This window comes from Columba livia, chromosome 8, assembly GCF_036013475.1.
Source record: "Columba livia isolate bColLiv1 breed racing homer chromosome 8, bColLiv1.pat.W.v2, whole genome shotgun sequence".
Lineage (NCBI taxonomy): Eukaryota > Metazoa > Chordata > Aves > Columbiformes > Columbidae > Columba > Columba livia.
In genome coordinates, this window is record NC_088609.1 from 17,025,959 (window position 1) to 17,042,220 (window position 16,262).

At 41.2% G+C, this 16,262-nt stretch overlaps 1 protein-coding gene across 2 annotated transcripts in view; it reads right to left on the reverse strand.

Annotated features, from left to right (window-relative positions):
- Positions 1-16,262, reverse strand: part of ATF6 (activating transcription factor 6) — a 75,639-nt gene that overhangs the window by 37,158 nt on the left and 22,219 nt on the right. Inside the window, exons 10-14 of one of the 2 annotated variants that reach the window (XM_065072315.1) lie at positions 14,173-14,316; positions 12,250-12,369; positions 11,223-11,325; positions 9,996-10,060; positions 6,422-6,533 (exon numbers count right to left, since the gene is read on the reverse strand). In XM_065072315.1, the coding sequence (XP_064928387.1) occupies positions 6,422-6,533; positions 9,996-10,060; positions 11,223-11,325; positions 12,250-12,369; positions 14,173-14,316 (544 nt within the window). Of the gene's footprint in view, positions 1-6,421; positions 6,537-9,995; positions 10,061-11,222; positions 11,326-12,249; positions 12,370-14,172; positions 14,317-16,262 lie in introns of both variants that reach the window. The other variant, XM_065072314.1, reaches the window with a different exon arrangement.

The window sequence follows — 16,262 nt, forward strand, 5'->3', positions numbered from 1 at the left end:
AAACCCCACTTGATGCAACAGGCATTACCTCCCTTCTCAGAAACACGTTTTACGTTCTTGTTCCGGTCCCTCCCAACTGCTGTTTGCATCTGGCTGAGCCAAACAGCTGCTGCCTGGGAGAGGCACCGCTGCAGCTGCCGCTGCCGGCTGCTCCTCCTGGGCTTCCAGCCACTGCACAGCCCAGCGGCCCGTGGCCCGGCTCCTTCTCCTCCCTCTTGTCTCCGCTGGCCGGGATGCTGCCCCTCGGGAGCACACACATCCCCTGTGCTGCTTCACCCTTGGAAGTCTGTACACACATGGGAACAAAACTTCCAGGCGTTGCAGAGTACCAAGAGTGAGGAATAATGGAGCAATCGGAGGCTTTGCTGGAACACACTATAAGATGCTGATGGAAATGCTTTTTAAAGAATTACTGGCCTTCAGCTGAAAACCTAAAAAACCTTCTTTTGAGCTTCCTGTTACTTAGACTTGGAGCTGTGTTGTTCTCGCACGCATCCATATTGATAAGCTCTGGATAAAGATAAGGCCATTTGTGCTCTACAGAATAAAATATATTTTTAGATTTTAGATTATTAAATTTCTTTCTGGAGGTTTTTGGACTACGCAAGAACAGCTCTAAGATGCTACCAAAAGCAACACCTTTCCCAGCTGAGTATCTAGAAGACTCTTCTCCAGTTCATTTGATAGTCAGCTCTCCCTGCTCCCCACCTGCACACCAGGAAGGATGACAGTTTGGGAAAGACCAAAAAGAAAGGTTGTTTCACTGTTTCCATAGGGACACCAGGGCTTCAGGAAGATGAAATTCTCTCTGACACAGAGAAAATCCACAGTTTAGCCAGAAAAGAGGGAATTTGTATCAAAGAATGCAGCAGGCCAGACTTCATTTTCACTGGCGATGCTTAAATGCAAACAGGAGGTTTTCAATATGGGTTTTCAAATTTGAAAGTCGAATGTAGTCATAATTCGACAGGCTGGCTTGCTGAGCTCCAGGGCTTGCTGAAGGACAATCACACACACTGTTTGCTTTCTCAGATTCTCCCAGGGAGGCAAAGGTTTGACTCGCAGAGCAGACAGGCTAAAGGGTGACCCCTGCTTTGAACAGGACAGGCAGTTTTATCATGGATACTATGTCCTTACCCTCGGTTCATTCAACACGTTATTCTCAGCATTTGTACACAATATTTTAAACAACACTTTAAAACTCTAGGATCCTGGGATAAAGTAATTTCCTCCTCTCAATAGCTAAGGTCAAGTTCCCCAAGGAGAAAGGGAAGTTTGTAACATCTTTTGAAAATCTGCATGTTAACTTGCAGCAGTTGCAAACCCACAGGACTGAAACATATAAATTAGCCACTGTGTCTTTAGATGCAGCAAGATTATGTGAGTCTGATCATTGCATTTTATCTGAATAGAAGACCAAATTACACATCCCAGCCTGCGGAAATCCACAAACAAAGTCAACAGCAGAAAATTTCATGTTCAGTAAAAACTAGCCGTTGCCAAATGTAACAAAATAGGATAAAAGTATACATTAAGACTGAATTTCTGGCTATGAAACATCATCTGAAGCCCACTTCTTATAATGCAGTTTTGCCCGGAGGATATGGATGGCATCAAGAGTGCAGTGAATTGGAACCTGCCTCACTCATGTTCTCTGAATAAATTCAAATTATTGCCAGAACTGTGTGTGCAGCACAGCAAACTACTGCTACACAAGAATGTCAAAGCCAGGCATCATAATCTTTTGTTGCCTGAAAGTAATGTATCATCCCAAATACAATTAACACAGCACAGGCTTATTGCCAACCAAAGCAAAACACAACTTAGACATCTTTATTCCTAGCACACTGAGTGTTCACACAAAGGAAGAACAAAAGTTCTTATTTAAATTTGGCTCAAACACTTCAGTGAAAATTTGTTTGCAGAAACTGAGAAATCCTTAAATGCTCATCACGGATGTTGGCTTGTAGGGCCTGAAATTCACATCTGTGATAATACATTTCCCTGAAGCTCTCTGGTTTAAATGCCAGGGCACTGAAGCAGAAATTCAGAAACTGAAATTCTGAGTCTATTGAATTTTGTAACGGCTTTGTCATTGATTTTATATAGGGCCAGCATCACTCTTGCTCTAACAGATGATAACAAGGATCACCTTTTAATATCTAGGTTTTTTTACTGTAATATACTTTAAGATAATGTATGTGTGCTGCATTAAATGGAACTGCTAAACTTTGATATCAGGAGACATTTGTACTTTTAAACAGAGACAGTAGTGAGAGGGAATGCTAGTGGCCTTCTAAATTTTTCCAAGTGAATCAAACTTGAAACCGTGCTTTCCTTAAGAAGAGAAATTACATTCTTACCCTAAAAAAATGTCACCATCCTTACTAAGTCTGCAGAGATGTCATCAAAGGATACCTGACAGAATCTTCCAGGATGGGAAAATCTACCGCTTAAGCACTGCAAGGTGTGGGGACTCTGATCTGAACCACACAAGAGTGAGATGATCTGGAGCAGCATTTACAGACCAAAGTAAATGGGAATGGATTTGTTTTCTCCGATGATTTACTTAATTACCTTTCAAATTAAGCTAGCTATTTAAGTAATTCTAGAAACAATATCCAGGTCTGAATAGTCCATGGCAAAACAGATGTGAGCTCTGAGAGAACTGGTTCCGTGCCAGGCTCACGGGGAGCTGAAGCAGCAGCCACGTCTCTGTCTCCCTGCTGACAGAGCACCTCGGACCAAGTCACTTGAATTTTGCAGACAATAAAGGGCAGAAACTGAAGGTGTTGGCAGAGAAATATGCTGCCAGTTCTGCCTCTTAAACCTGGCAGAAATGGAAGGAAGGTTTCGCATCAGCTGGAGACTCCAAGATGCTTCAGCAGAGCTCAAGCAGCTGTACCCTTTTCACAGAAGCACAGCAACCTGTTCTTGGTACCTGCTGCACAGACCAGACAGCTCAGAACATGCTCCCAAAACCAACCCAAACCAGCCCAACTTAGAGGCAGGCTGCAAAGACGTGGCTTCTGAGTGCTGGGGTACTTGGGGACAGCAGAGGGTCCTGGTGTGAACATGTACTACCGGGAATGCGCATCTTGTTACAGAATCACAGAATCGACTGGGTTGGAAAAGACCTCAGAGATCATCGAGTCCAACCCTTGGTCCAACTCTAGTCCGTTTACTAGATCATGGCACTAAGTGCCATGTCCAATCTTAGTTTAAAAACCTCTAGGGACGGCGAGTCCACTACCTCCCTGGGCAGGCCATTCCAATGCCTGACCACTCTCTCTGTAAAGAATTTCTTTCTAATATCCAGCCTAACGTTGCCAGGTGTCATTTCTGCAGTGCTAAATGACCACTGAAAACAATGGCTTCCTAGAAGTTAAGCAGTAAGAAAAAATAAAATTAACAAGTTAACATCTCGAGAAATAAATGGTGCCGAGCCCTGTCTATAGGGGATGCTGACTGCTGGGGCCTGGCAGAGCTGGGAGACAACACTGCCTCAGTTCAAGAATTCCTCTGTTACGTATTTCTTCTTGTTTAAACATTACATATTCCCCTGGAAACAGCAGAAAATTAAATTTTCTAGACTCCCAGAGTGAAAGCTTCTTGTATGGACTCAGCTGATCCAAATACTACTGAATTTTCCTTCCTCTACCTTAAAAATAAATAAATAAATAATTAAATATCAAACTCCAACTGTAAATATGCAAAATATGCTGGCCTTCCATGACAAGGAAAGAAAAGCAAAGAGATCATGATAAATTTGGTCTCACAGGTACTAAGCATCCCCAGAAGATGACACAGTACATTTGAGCTTTGCTCCCCTACCTTCACAAGCCCTGGCTAAGTCTTACTACATAAAAGCAGCATGGGCAGCCCTAGCAAATGCCATTTTCTAGAAAATCCAAGGAACTCAGGGCATAACTCCTGTAATGTAAGCAAGAAAATGCAGGAAACATACACAAAAAATGTCTTACATTCCAGCCCATGCACCCAGGAGAGATGTTGGGTTACGTGACACTGCACACAGAGCACAAAACATGAGGAAAGAGGATCCCAGAGACATCAGGTGGGAGGGATCTCTGCACATGCATAGTCCTACCTCCCACTTGGAGCAGGATCATCACCAACACCAGAACCATCCACTCCCTGGGACTCTTAACTGGATTATTCCTGTTCTTTTGTATACAGCTGTTAACAGCTTATTAAGTGCTGGGGAGTGTCTGCGTGGAAGACAGCCAGTGAGGAGAACAAAACCTGTCATCTCCAGGCCTTGCCTACTAACTTGGACAAGAGAGCAAGCAAAAGTGAACTGTCCCATAACACTGCGGAGGAAACCAGTTCCCCCTCCCAGCTCCTAATCAGGGGAAAGGGAAATGTGGTGCAAAGAGAGCGAAGTCAGGAGTGCTGAGGAGAAGGGGAAAGGGCAGCCCCAGGCTGGGGCCCTGGGATGGCACCCCTTGGGCTGGGCAGGACTCCTTTCTGCTGCACTCACAAAAGAATCCAAGTAAGTAATTTAAAAGTGCTTGAGGGCAGAGCTTGTCACTAGATCAGGTTTGCCCTGTTAAAATAATAAATGAGGTAATGCACGAAACTGCCATCGATTTGAGGACGTTTCATTCATAAAAAAGAATTACCAAGAGCTTTGCTACCCAATAAACTTCATAGATGGTTTAAAAAAGTCCCCAGACCTCTCCTTGCAACAGAGCAGAGCCAAGCAGTAGGGATTCCATGGCACAAGCCACATTCTGTTTCCAAGGACAGCTCTGCAAGTCCAAATAATAGCTGACAGCTCCCAGGTCATTAACCCAACAAGCATAAACAGAACCTGGGTACCAGAACATGCGTTCAGGTGGATTAGAGTAAAGGCTGCAAGTGAAGAACTAGACAAACACTATTCTTCTACTTTTTGAGTTTCCAGAAAAACTTTCATAATCAATTCTCCACTCATCCTCTGGATATTTGGAGCCTGGTGCTGGCTATATTTGTGTTGCTAGCTGAAAGAACTGCAGAACATGCCAAGCATTTAATAACAAAATTCCAGCCTTGTGACACAATCCAGTAATCCCAAGACTGGAAACTAACCTCATATTTCTACTCAGCATAAAACCCTAATCCTAACAAGAGCACCGGTACTTTTATTTTGCCTGAACCTTTTCTAAAGGCACATATCTCACTAATTAAGAAAGTTACTCTAGACCAGGTCGAACAGGGTTGTGCTACCTGTGTACATATGACATCTACAGATTGGTAGAATTATGACAACAGAGAAAACTGCTAAAGCTAGCTCTGCTCGTCCGTGTGCTCTTGCACAGAACTGGTTGTAGCTGGATGAGCTGCTGTACTGGCGACTACTAGTCCCCCACCACCTTGGAACCCCTCTCAGGACTCTCCTGCAATAATGAAACAAGTGGAGATTTGCAGGGTCCTAGAAAAACCATGGCTGGGTGTGAGCAGGTGTATGACAATTCTCACCTAATATCCCAACTGCAAAATGGCAAGGCAAGAGACTTAGCAAGCTGAGAACCTGGGCTCAGGTCAGGGATAAATATGCATTACCAGCAATGTCTAAGGACTCATCAAGACCTCTGCAAAAGGGAGGGAATTAAGTCTCCCAACCCCAGCTGGTGTCTCAGCCACTGTTTTCCTTTATCACTTCCATCACCAGACCCCAAACAGCTTCCCACTACCGCGGTTGTCCTGGCTTCAACACCACTCAGGATTGCAGTACAGAAAATGCAATCAAACACCTGGAATCCCATTTTAAAACAGCTTTTACTGTCACTAACTGCACTGCAGATGCAAGGATATGCCCGACAAAGCTGTAGCACAAGCCAGTGCTTTATCCCAGCAGAGATGGCAGAACTGCTCATCTGTCTCAGCTTACAAGTCACAAAACCACAGAAAAATGGTGCCACTGTGCAAAGTCCTATACAGCTGCAATATGTGACACATAAAACTGCAAATACAAGTCTTTTAGAAGACAGAAATAATATTATGTTAACCGAGCAGAAATCATTTGTTCACAGGGTACATTTATTCCTATACTCAGAAGCAAAGAAGGTTTACACACCTATTAAATAAACATCCAGTTAACTATTCCAATTATTGGACTGCTACCATGTGTAAGTGTTTAACCACAGGGTTCATGCACCTTTGTGTTGTCTTGCAATGGCACTACAATGTTTTCTGCAAAACTCTTTTTCCACTCCTACCTGTGATGCGCTTATTTTGCAAAGAGCATGATCTGGCCACATTACTGTAAAGGATATACAGAAGCATCACTTGTAAAGAAACAAATTTAGCTTCAACCTTGACAAGGTCATCTTTTGTATTACAAGGAAAGACACTCAGTGTTAGAAATAGTCTTAGGGATACACATAAAAGGCCAGTATTGAACAACTACTACACTTACTCTGCGAAATGACACCACGTAGAACGTATCGTCCCTTCTGCGAATAGCTTCAAAAAAGTCTTGATAGCTCCTTGGAGAGGCATAATACACTTGCAGCTCATTCCCTGAGTTCCTGCTGAAATGAAGATGGGGTGAAGGTAATTATTTTACACCAGAAAGACAACTTCAGTGAGACAAGGACTTTAAAGACCTGCTTTTGAAAAGAGCAGCTCTTATCCTATTGAGGGCAGCATGAGGAACATGAAACACAGGTGACAGTGAAACTACTGGGTATTTTTTGAAAGTTCAAGGTTTCAAAGGTCTTGCTGCAGGAAACTTTTCCAGGCTTGATTTTATTCATGCTTTTGAGGGCAGCAAAAACCCACTTGCTAGCTCAACAGAAAAAAAAAGTTTCAAGTCAACCTAAAGTGTCTGAAAAATTGTGATGACTTCTGAAAATAGATTTTAGCAAATTTTAGAATTAAATGTCATTCTGAAATAACAAATGAAAACACGTTTGTTTGTTTGTTTGTTTTTTAATGCTAAGGATCCAAACCACTCAAACTGAAAGTGCAAAGTTAAGCATAAACAAAGCTTTTCATTTACTGTCAGTGACATTCCCATCTTCTCTCTCACCCGCCATTTTTACTTTTTGTGCCTCTGTGGTCAACTCCAAGATTTCCTCTTGATTTTCAATTTAGACAGTGGAGCAAAAATAAGATATTCAGAGAATTCTGGCTTATCTTTTACACGATTCTTGTCTTACACATGCCAGACATAAGGAAAAGACATTCTGTCTAAACTATTCTAAGCAAAAACACTGGCAAGTCATACAGTCATGGTACTTATCCACTGTTTATCCTGGAAAGGTGAGAAATTCCCAGCACGCCTTGCTATCATGTATACTTCCCCAATCTCATTGAAAACATATTTAATCAAACCGGAAAGCTGAATTTACACAAACCATTAGCTGGACCTTCAACCAGTCATTTTAATTCATTCCCACTTTAATAGCATACTGTCTGTCTGCAATATTTGTGGCAAAAACACTGATCAGGCAGTTCCTCCCAAGCTGTCTTCTGCTGACCCAGATTTTAAACTATGGTGGCTGACTTAGATTATTTTGTTATGTTTCTAAAATACACAATTATGCACCCAAAACAAGGTACAAATCTATCATCAAGTGATTTTCTTGAGCAGCAGTAATAGTAGACCGTCATTATCTCCTCTTCTCCTGCGAGTACAGTCCTGTTGCAACCAAAGGGCTGCAGCTGCCAAGTCAGCTGCCCTTTAATAGGATTGGGATGTAAGTCCTGGGGGATCAAGGGCTGGCAGCTCTACCCTATATATCCTCTTTAGCAGAATTATGCAAGTGAGGAATCAGATCACATCCTTTGCACACAGGAAACAAAGACTAGAGCTAATTTGAGCTTGATTACTCATTCCTAAAAACACGTAGGCCCACCAAACCACCCCTGAGATTCAGCATTGAAGTTTTACTGTGATAAAAGGCACCGCGCCCACGCATTGCTCAGTAAAACACATCCTGAAAACTGAAACAGGTCCCACAGATCCGTTTGCTCGCCCACACTCCAGAAGATACAGCTCGACTGAAAAAGCAGCCCTTTATAATTCTAAATCCAGGCATGAGAGAAAGTTGTTTCAAAGCATTTGGAAACCACTGGGTTTTTACAAAGCTCTCTTGGGTCTATGTAACAAGCCTAACACCAACTCCAAACTCCAAGCAATATCAGTGGGTTACTGGTATTACATTGTACTTACCTTTGGGCATTTAAGAGTACCCACTATGGACTGCTCCGTGGAAGGAAGGGAGGAACTTAAGTTCTCAAAACAGGTGCAAAGCTACCAGTTGTTTTAGTAATACCATACCATATTACAAGAAAGTATCATATTAAATTGTGTATCTAAAACAGTGGTGTTGAGTCTGGCCATTAAAAATTAATCACTGGTATTAAAAATCAAAAGCTTTGATTGTAAACTCCACAAAAAGGTAATTCTATTATTAATAAAAGCTTCAGGGACATTTACAAACATGTTATGTATCAGGAAACCTACAAGTGCAGCAGAGTGTCCAGAGGGCACCAGGGTGCTGGGCTGAGTTACAGTCAGGCCCTGGAGTGTGGGATGTGCAAGAAGATGGGACAGAGGGACCTGGGCTTCTTCAGCCTGAAAAAGAGGAGGCTGAGAGCTCTCATTGCAACCCTCAGCTTCTTAATGGGGGTTACAACAGAGGCAGAGATGGTCTCTTCTGACAGACACACACATTAAAGCTGAAGATAAACCTGCTTTGATGAGGAGGTTTGACTAGAGATCTCCAGAGGTCATTTACAACCTAAACTTCCCTGTGATTCTATGATTTCATGGAGCTTCTAATAGCTGATGGCTCTGGGAGCAACTGGAAGTCTGTTCTGTGTTCTTAGCAGTTCTAGGACAGTCACAGCGTGCAGCTGCTGTGACTCACTGGTCCTGTTCATTTAAACATCATTCATCTGAAAAAATTCTCACTTCCTTCTGAAGCACAGATTATTCCATACAGAGCTGGAGGATGTTGCAGACTGTTTCTAATAATCCAGACATTTTTTTAGGAGTAATGCAAGCATTTATATTAAACTGCCTTATGCCAGGAGGCTTGTTTGTCCAGTCCTCAGTTAAAACAGATGTCCTTCATCTGCCTGTAGAACTAAATTTTTGTCTTTTTTTTTATTAGTCAAGACATACCAAAATTTGACAGCCTGGTTTCCGTAACATTTGCCTGCAGCTTGCTATTTTCTCCCAGGCTAATCCTGCTTTCAAAGCCGCAATGTAAAGAGAAGAACCACAGCTGTCTTACTTTCAACAGCAACATTTCAGGTGTTCTTCTCAAAAAAAAAAAGTCCCCTTCATACTCCACATTCTGCTCTCACACTTGTTTCTGGCACTTCAAAGCAAAGATCCTTTTAAACAGGATCCTTTTTAAACACTGTCATAGAGAATTCAGGAGTGAAAGTTTTCATTTCCTTCAACTTTTCTCTCCAGTTCTTCCTGTACCCAGGAAAAGGGACAGGACAGGTATGCAGGAAGGAGGGCAGGGCAATCATGAAACTTTGTGTTATTGTGTTCTAACAATCAGCAGGGAAAATCAGATGAAGACAAACCATACAAATAAGATGTAATGATACATTCACTCTGTTAAAATCATTTGGTGCTCTTACTGGACTCACAGCCCTTTGAAACCTTCTTATAAGCTAATGATGTTCCTCCAGATAATACCAAGACAATTCCTCCTTTTATTCCCCTTGAGATGAAAATCTTTTTAGGAAGGGACCCTGCAGAGTGAGGTTCTGATTTTCTTAAGACACATTAGTAGAAAGATCCCAGAAGAGTGGAGTTGTGATACAGAGGTCCCTTTAAGTGTAGTCTGAATCATTAGAAGCAGTTACTTGCCAAGGTACAAAAATTAGGCCAATAAATGTAGCTAGCACCTGACTTAAGAATCATGACAACAAGGTGAAAACTGGCATTTTTTTTGCCAGCTGTTGGTGAAAAACTAGGTTATTAAGTAGAAAGCAATAACAAAGCAGTTGTTCTGCCTTACCTGAGGCTGGTGTCTGTGTAAGGCACGGCCATTAGCTGGGAATCTGCCTTCTGACTGAGAGAGCTCTGCAAAAGGAGGAAAACAAAAAGGTGATGCAAACTGAAAAAATAATAATTTTCTGGGTTTGGGACTATATAAAATATGAATCACATCTGTAGAGAGTGAATATATGATGGGGTGCAGAGGTTAATCAGTGCCCTGAAGAATAAATTTACATTTTTTTCACTGGTGAAACATGCATAACTGAAATAGCAACCAGTAATCCAGTTGGACCCAAAGAAAAAGCAAGTGTTTTAATACAGCCAAATTCGAAGTCACACATTCAGAGACCAAAAAGTCAAGCCAGCACCACACACAACAGTTGGACATATTGTGCAAAATTTGCTCTCACTGATGTCAGATTTACAGAATTCTTCTGAGGACACACCCACTTTGTATCTCTGCTAAAATACACGACCCACAACACACTTCTGGCGTCTGAAACACCAGAAGCCCCCAAACTTGCTGTGCTTCAATGTTCTACCATTCTCCTTTGGACACGAGTGAGAAGAATCTGAAGTTTAACATTCAATAGTTTTTCTCTAGAACAGTGTGGCATTTCCCACATTGTTAAATTCAATTCCTTTTAAGCCTGTAACCAGCTCTTAATCAAGTGAAACACTTTGAAACGTCATGGTCTTAATTTCATCCTCATTACCGATATGCCATGTAGGTGAAAGGGTTTTAAAAAATGGGAAATATGAGCAAAAATCTTGTAATTCTGTAGTCTTACCAAAAACGTATGCCTTTAGCAAAAATCTGAAAAAATGAAACAGAAATAGTTCAACAAAACCAATCAGCTGTGCCCCTAAAGCATGAGCCAGACTAATGTGTTGTAGGTTATATTTCTCTCCATTAACCAACTGTTTATCCTTATCCCGACACAGCGTTACAGAGCAGTCATGAACGTAATTTTAGAAAACACTAAACATATTTTTTTTGATGACTGCTAAAAAAAAATTTATAACTTTAAGCCTGAGTCCAAGAGCAGGAATGGAAGAACTTTGACAACATAATAATAAACCAAACCTAGCAATTTAAAATGGGAAGTGTTTGGTACCTTAATTACAGGCACCATTGCTACTTTTGTCTATAATGACAAGCACAGACAAGTAAGAGAGAATGTTTTGTTATGTTGTCTGAAATTATCTTGTCATGCTATTGACTCACCAGTATAAACCCACCTACCTGCATCACCCTTGCTTTCTGCTGTTGGTTATTTGACAGCCTTCTAGATCTTGTTCGTTCCACTTCATGTCTATGAACCCATCCTCGAAGTTCATGATTCAGCCTAGAAAAACCCACAGCATTAACAGATGTTACAAAGAACAGTGGTAGAATTCTTTAATTTTAGAAAACAGTTTAAACTAGCCACTGTAAAGACTCTGCAGATCACTACTCTTCTACTTTATGATAACTTGTTTTAATTCCAAAGTAAGAAAATACAATTGCAAAATTAAATCTATGATAGAATTTGTAAGTAAATGTCTATACACTATTGGGATCACGGATATTTCAACATAAACCAGACACAGTACTTTCTTTTGACCAGTGAACAGCGATTCTGAAATTACTGGAAGGACTATTGAAATTTAAAATCAAAAGTTGGCCAGTTCAAGACAAAATACTGGTTAAAAAGGCTAAAATACAACAAATAAATTTGAGAGAAAGAATGGACACAGCAGAATGGAGATAAGGTTAGTGGTGCGCTCATATCTTTAGAAAAAGTGGAGCTACATGTTTTCTAACAGTCAATAAAGCACATCTTCAATGTTAAGACTGCTCGTATCAGAAGCTGAAGAGCAGGATACCATCTTTTACGTATTTCAGATGGAACAGGCTTTTAGCTGGACTTCATTTCCATATTATGAACATTACCACATATGAAGTGATTTCTCTCGAAACACAAAAAACCTCTAGGCAACCAGAAAAGTGTTATTTGGTTATTGCTAAAAGACCAGTGTGAAAACTGAGTGAAAATCATTACTAAAAACATCAAAAGATGCCAAAGATCCAAGTCGATCTCCTGTCTTCATGGCAGTAGACACTGGAGAGCACAGACACTTACAGAGGCACTGGCCACATACTGGATGAACACTATGAAGGGACAATAACAGCATTCACAGTTATCTGTCCAGTAGCACTCACCCAACACACAATTTATATCTAGACTCCTAATAAAAACTTAAATGCTCAGAAAAGGTTGTTTGCTCACCTCAGCGACTCTGTTCGGTTGATCAGGGGCTGACAGGGTGGTGGTGGTGGTGAAATATATAACAGTGGTTCTTCTGAGACTATCATCAGTGCTTTGTTCTCAGATATAGAACCATCATACCTGGGAAAAAAAAAAAAAGAAATAGACATCAAGAAATCCCTGAAACTAGTCCTTCATGAGCCTTTGACCCAATCCAGAGAATAAGCGCTAGCAGTGGCAAACCTGCAAAGGTCACAACTGCTCCTGTGGGAGCTTTGAAACAGGTGAATAACAATCTCTATCAAACATTCAATAGTCTCAGTTAATTCTCCAAAGGGGTCTAATAGCACTCAATATAAGGAAGACACATAAGCATTAGCAGATGTTGGATCTCCTCCCAAACAGGCCAGATATTGAAAGAAAACAAAGCCTGTAAAATATTCCTCATAATATGTAAACTATGAGATCTCTGCAGAGGCAACTTTCTCTTTCATTCCAGAGGTGTACAAGATTTGCTACAGAAATATTAAATTTATTGGCCACTAAAACAGTGCAGATGTAAAGACCATGAACTATATAATAATGGAGCAGCCACAAACCATATTACAACTGAATGGAGAGGATTTAGATCTCCAACAGTCTCCAGAAGCTAGCCTGGCTTTGATAAAAACTGAAAATTAGCATGTATTGTAATGCAAAAACCCACAGCACTCTCAGCAACAAAGCAAAGACTAACGTTCCTACCTCCTGAGAGGTTAACTACTTATCACCAAATACCTATAAGTTCCCCTCTTGACATGGTATCAATATAACAGCATTAGTCTTCTTGGTTTTGAGAAACTTGTAGCTCCTAAAACTCAACTTCTTTCTGAAAAAACAGGTATATGAGCTCATTAAAGCCTTATTCACATTCCCCTCCCTTTCTCAGCTTTCTGTCCATCTTCACATCTGCTTCTCCTGTTTACTGTATCTAGAACTGATAAAGGAGAATATGCAGCAAAGAGCTCCTAACTTGCTAGAAAACAGGAGGAAAGAGTGAAAGAAAAGGAGGAGGTACAGGCACCAGCATATCCTCCTAAGAGAACCAGTCGACTACTACATCACGTAAGTCACGGTCTAAAACTTGCCACATAGGACACAAAGCCCTTACCATGGCTACAGCCTTAAAATGCTCTTGATTTATTGCCTTCTTTCTGCATGGCAAAATACATTAGGGCTTTCTGCACATCTGTGCCTGGCTTTGTTCAACCAGCCAAAACACTCCGATACGATAAATCTTGTAAGGAGAAAACATGAGCTGGATTAGCCAGATATCAATCTGGAGACAATTATATTTTCACTTCCATGCTGAATGCTAGAGATCTAGGAAGCTTGAAAGTAACTATACTGTGAAATAATGGGTAAACATGAGGATGGACTCAGAGATTGCTAAAAATGTACAGTGCAAAGTGCAGAATATGTTCTCAATTTTGAACTTCTCTTGAGCAATTTAGAAAATAAATACTCCAGCTTGAAAAGTAAGAAGAGATAGGCGACAAATATCGTAACTATGCAAGCTAAAATAAAGATGAGGGGAAAAAAACAGACAGATGAAGATGTGAAGAAGGTCATGAAAATCTCCATGACATACACTTGTCTATATGCTCTCTTCTACGACACTGTCCCTACAACTACACAGCATAATCGGGTGCACACTTCTGAAGCTCTGTGTATTGGGTTATCTTGGAGATCATACTCATTTGAAAAGCAATCTGGTAAACTTCATTAAATAATAGTAATTTTTTAAAAAGAGATCAGCTTTCAAAACACTGTGTTTGTAAACTCAGTTGCTCTGGAAGAGCAGCAATAACCCTAGTCAAAAAGATTATCAAAGGGAAGGACAGTGAAGTCTAAAAGCACCATTGCCCTCTACCACTTAAAAGATGTCAAAGATTTTCATCTCACCTATTACTCTTCTGTGAAATGTCGTCCCCAGGTATTTTCTGAGCTGTGCCAGACTCCTGGCTAGCTGAGAACTCCAGAAGATTTCTGGTCCGGTGGTTGGAACTTGCAGTGGAATCAGCTCCATTGGGATCCTTTTCAAATATACTGGAAAACATAATAACCATAGCAAAATATATTACAGATATAAAGTGTCTGCAAGACACTTTACTCTAAGGTGTTAAATACTCAGGTGGATAATTTTTGGCTGCTGCTATGTTATATTGACAAGGTTCATGTCATATTTAACTTAAAAACATGATGTCTTGTGTCATTATAGTACTGTCATTCAAGAGCTTAGTAGACAGAAAAGCATTTCTGTTTTCTTCTTCAGTTTTAATTGTTCAAAGGATTTTGATGCTCTGGTTTTCATGTTTCACCACAAGCTTCACCTGATGAAACTGAGATCAATCTGTTCATAATCTAGATCTGCAGGCATAAGAAAATTACCTGTATTCAAATCAAAGTACCCCTGAACTTTTACTTTCATTAGCCTCAAAGCACAATTAGCATAGTTTATACAAACACAATATGTAAAGAAAATATAGCTACCAAATTCCCTGCAGTTGTAAGCCTGGAATATTACCCCAGAAATCTAACAAGACTGTACACAAGCTTATATATGTATGTATAAACACCGGCAGGACTGACAATCCCATTTACATAGTGGCAGCAGGCCATGGTCCCCGATACCCTGTGGTCTTGGTCTGTGCTTGCACTGATTGAAGGATTGTCCCCTGGGGCTGCTCAGCCACCAGCCATGCAGCACCGGGACATCTGTGCTGCTCTCCATGCAAAGCCAGGTTGCAGCATTTCACATGGGAGCTGGAAAAATGGCCAGACAACTGCTATACGAGATCAATTGCATCCTAGCTCAGAAGGAGGATTTACAAGTGAGAAATCTTGAAAGCACAAAAGAAATACTTCCAGATATCCTCTCCGGAGGCTGCTCTGTCATAAACACAGTTGCTTCCTGAAATACGTATATTTACAAAATCAAGTCCTAACCTTTTTAGCTCACAACAGCAGAGCATCACCAGCAGCAACACACCAAAAATACAAAAATGCAACAAGACCCCAGCATGACGGTGAGACCTTTGGTCCCTGCCCACAGAGTCCGTTTTGATTCATGCTCCACCTCCCCTGAGCAGCAGAGCACAAACTCTGCAGCGGAAAATCTCCTTCTCCTATTTCTTACATGGCATCACTTTGCAACAAGCAAAGAATGCAAATGATAATAACAGAGAACAGCAAGAACTAGCAAGGAGGGCAGATTAAACACTCCACAACTAAGTAGAAGGTACACAGACACAGTTGCCTAGCAATCCCCTCTCTTTTGCCGACACATTTGCGCTCCTGTTAGAAGGAACCCAGGTCTCCCCGTGAGTCATTGTGTCACGTTCTGCAGAACCGCGGAGCCGGGGCAATCCCAGACACAGGCTGACATTACCTGGACTGCCTCCTCTCCTTCAGGTTTCCAGGCAGCAGCAAGGATACAGACTGTTTTCACTCATGACAGCGGGCAGAAACGTACTTACTGTTTCCTTACTGTGTATGTATACAAGCATCCAAATGTCTCATTGTCTCTACTGCATAGCATGGAAAACTAGTAGTTTATTCACTGCCTCATCAGGCCACACCAGGCTGTCCAGTTTTACAGAAATCATCTCCACTACCTACAACACTTTATGAGATCACGTTTCTTCGCTTCCAATGAAAGCATCAGCACAGCTGGCAGCACCTCAAGCCCAGAACCAGAGCTCCAAATTAAAGCTCATGCTTAAAGGGATGGCACACGTTCCTGGCTAGAAGTCACTCATCTGTGAAATGTCCCCACTCTACCGAAGTTGGAGCCATGACAACTAAAAGTATACAGAAGTTTATTCATGAAATCAAGAACATCCATCCGAAGATCTGAAAGGTATAATTATCCTGCAAAGTTTCTCCACAGCCTGAAGCGTATCAGCCATTCAGTGTGTTGATGGACCTACTGGGTCAGGCATTTTATCCTATCCTACTTATCTCCTTTCCTGTTCAAAACTGCATACTGAACC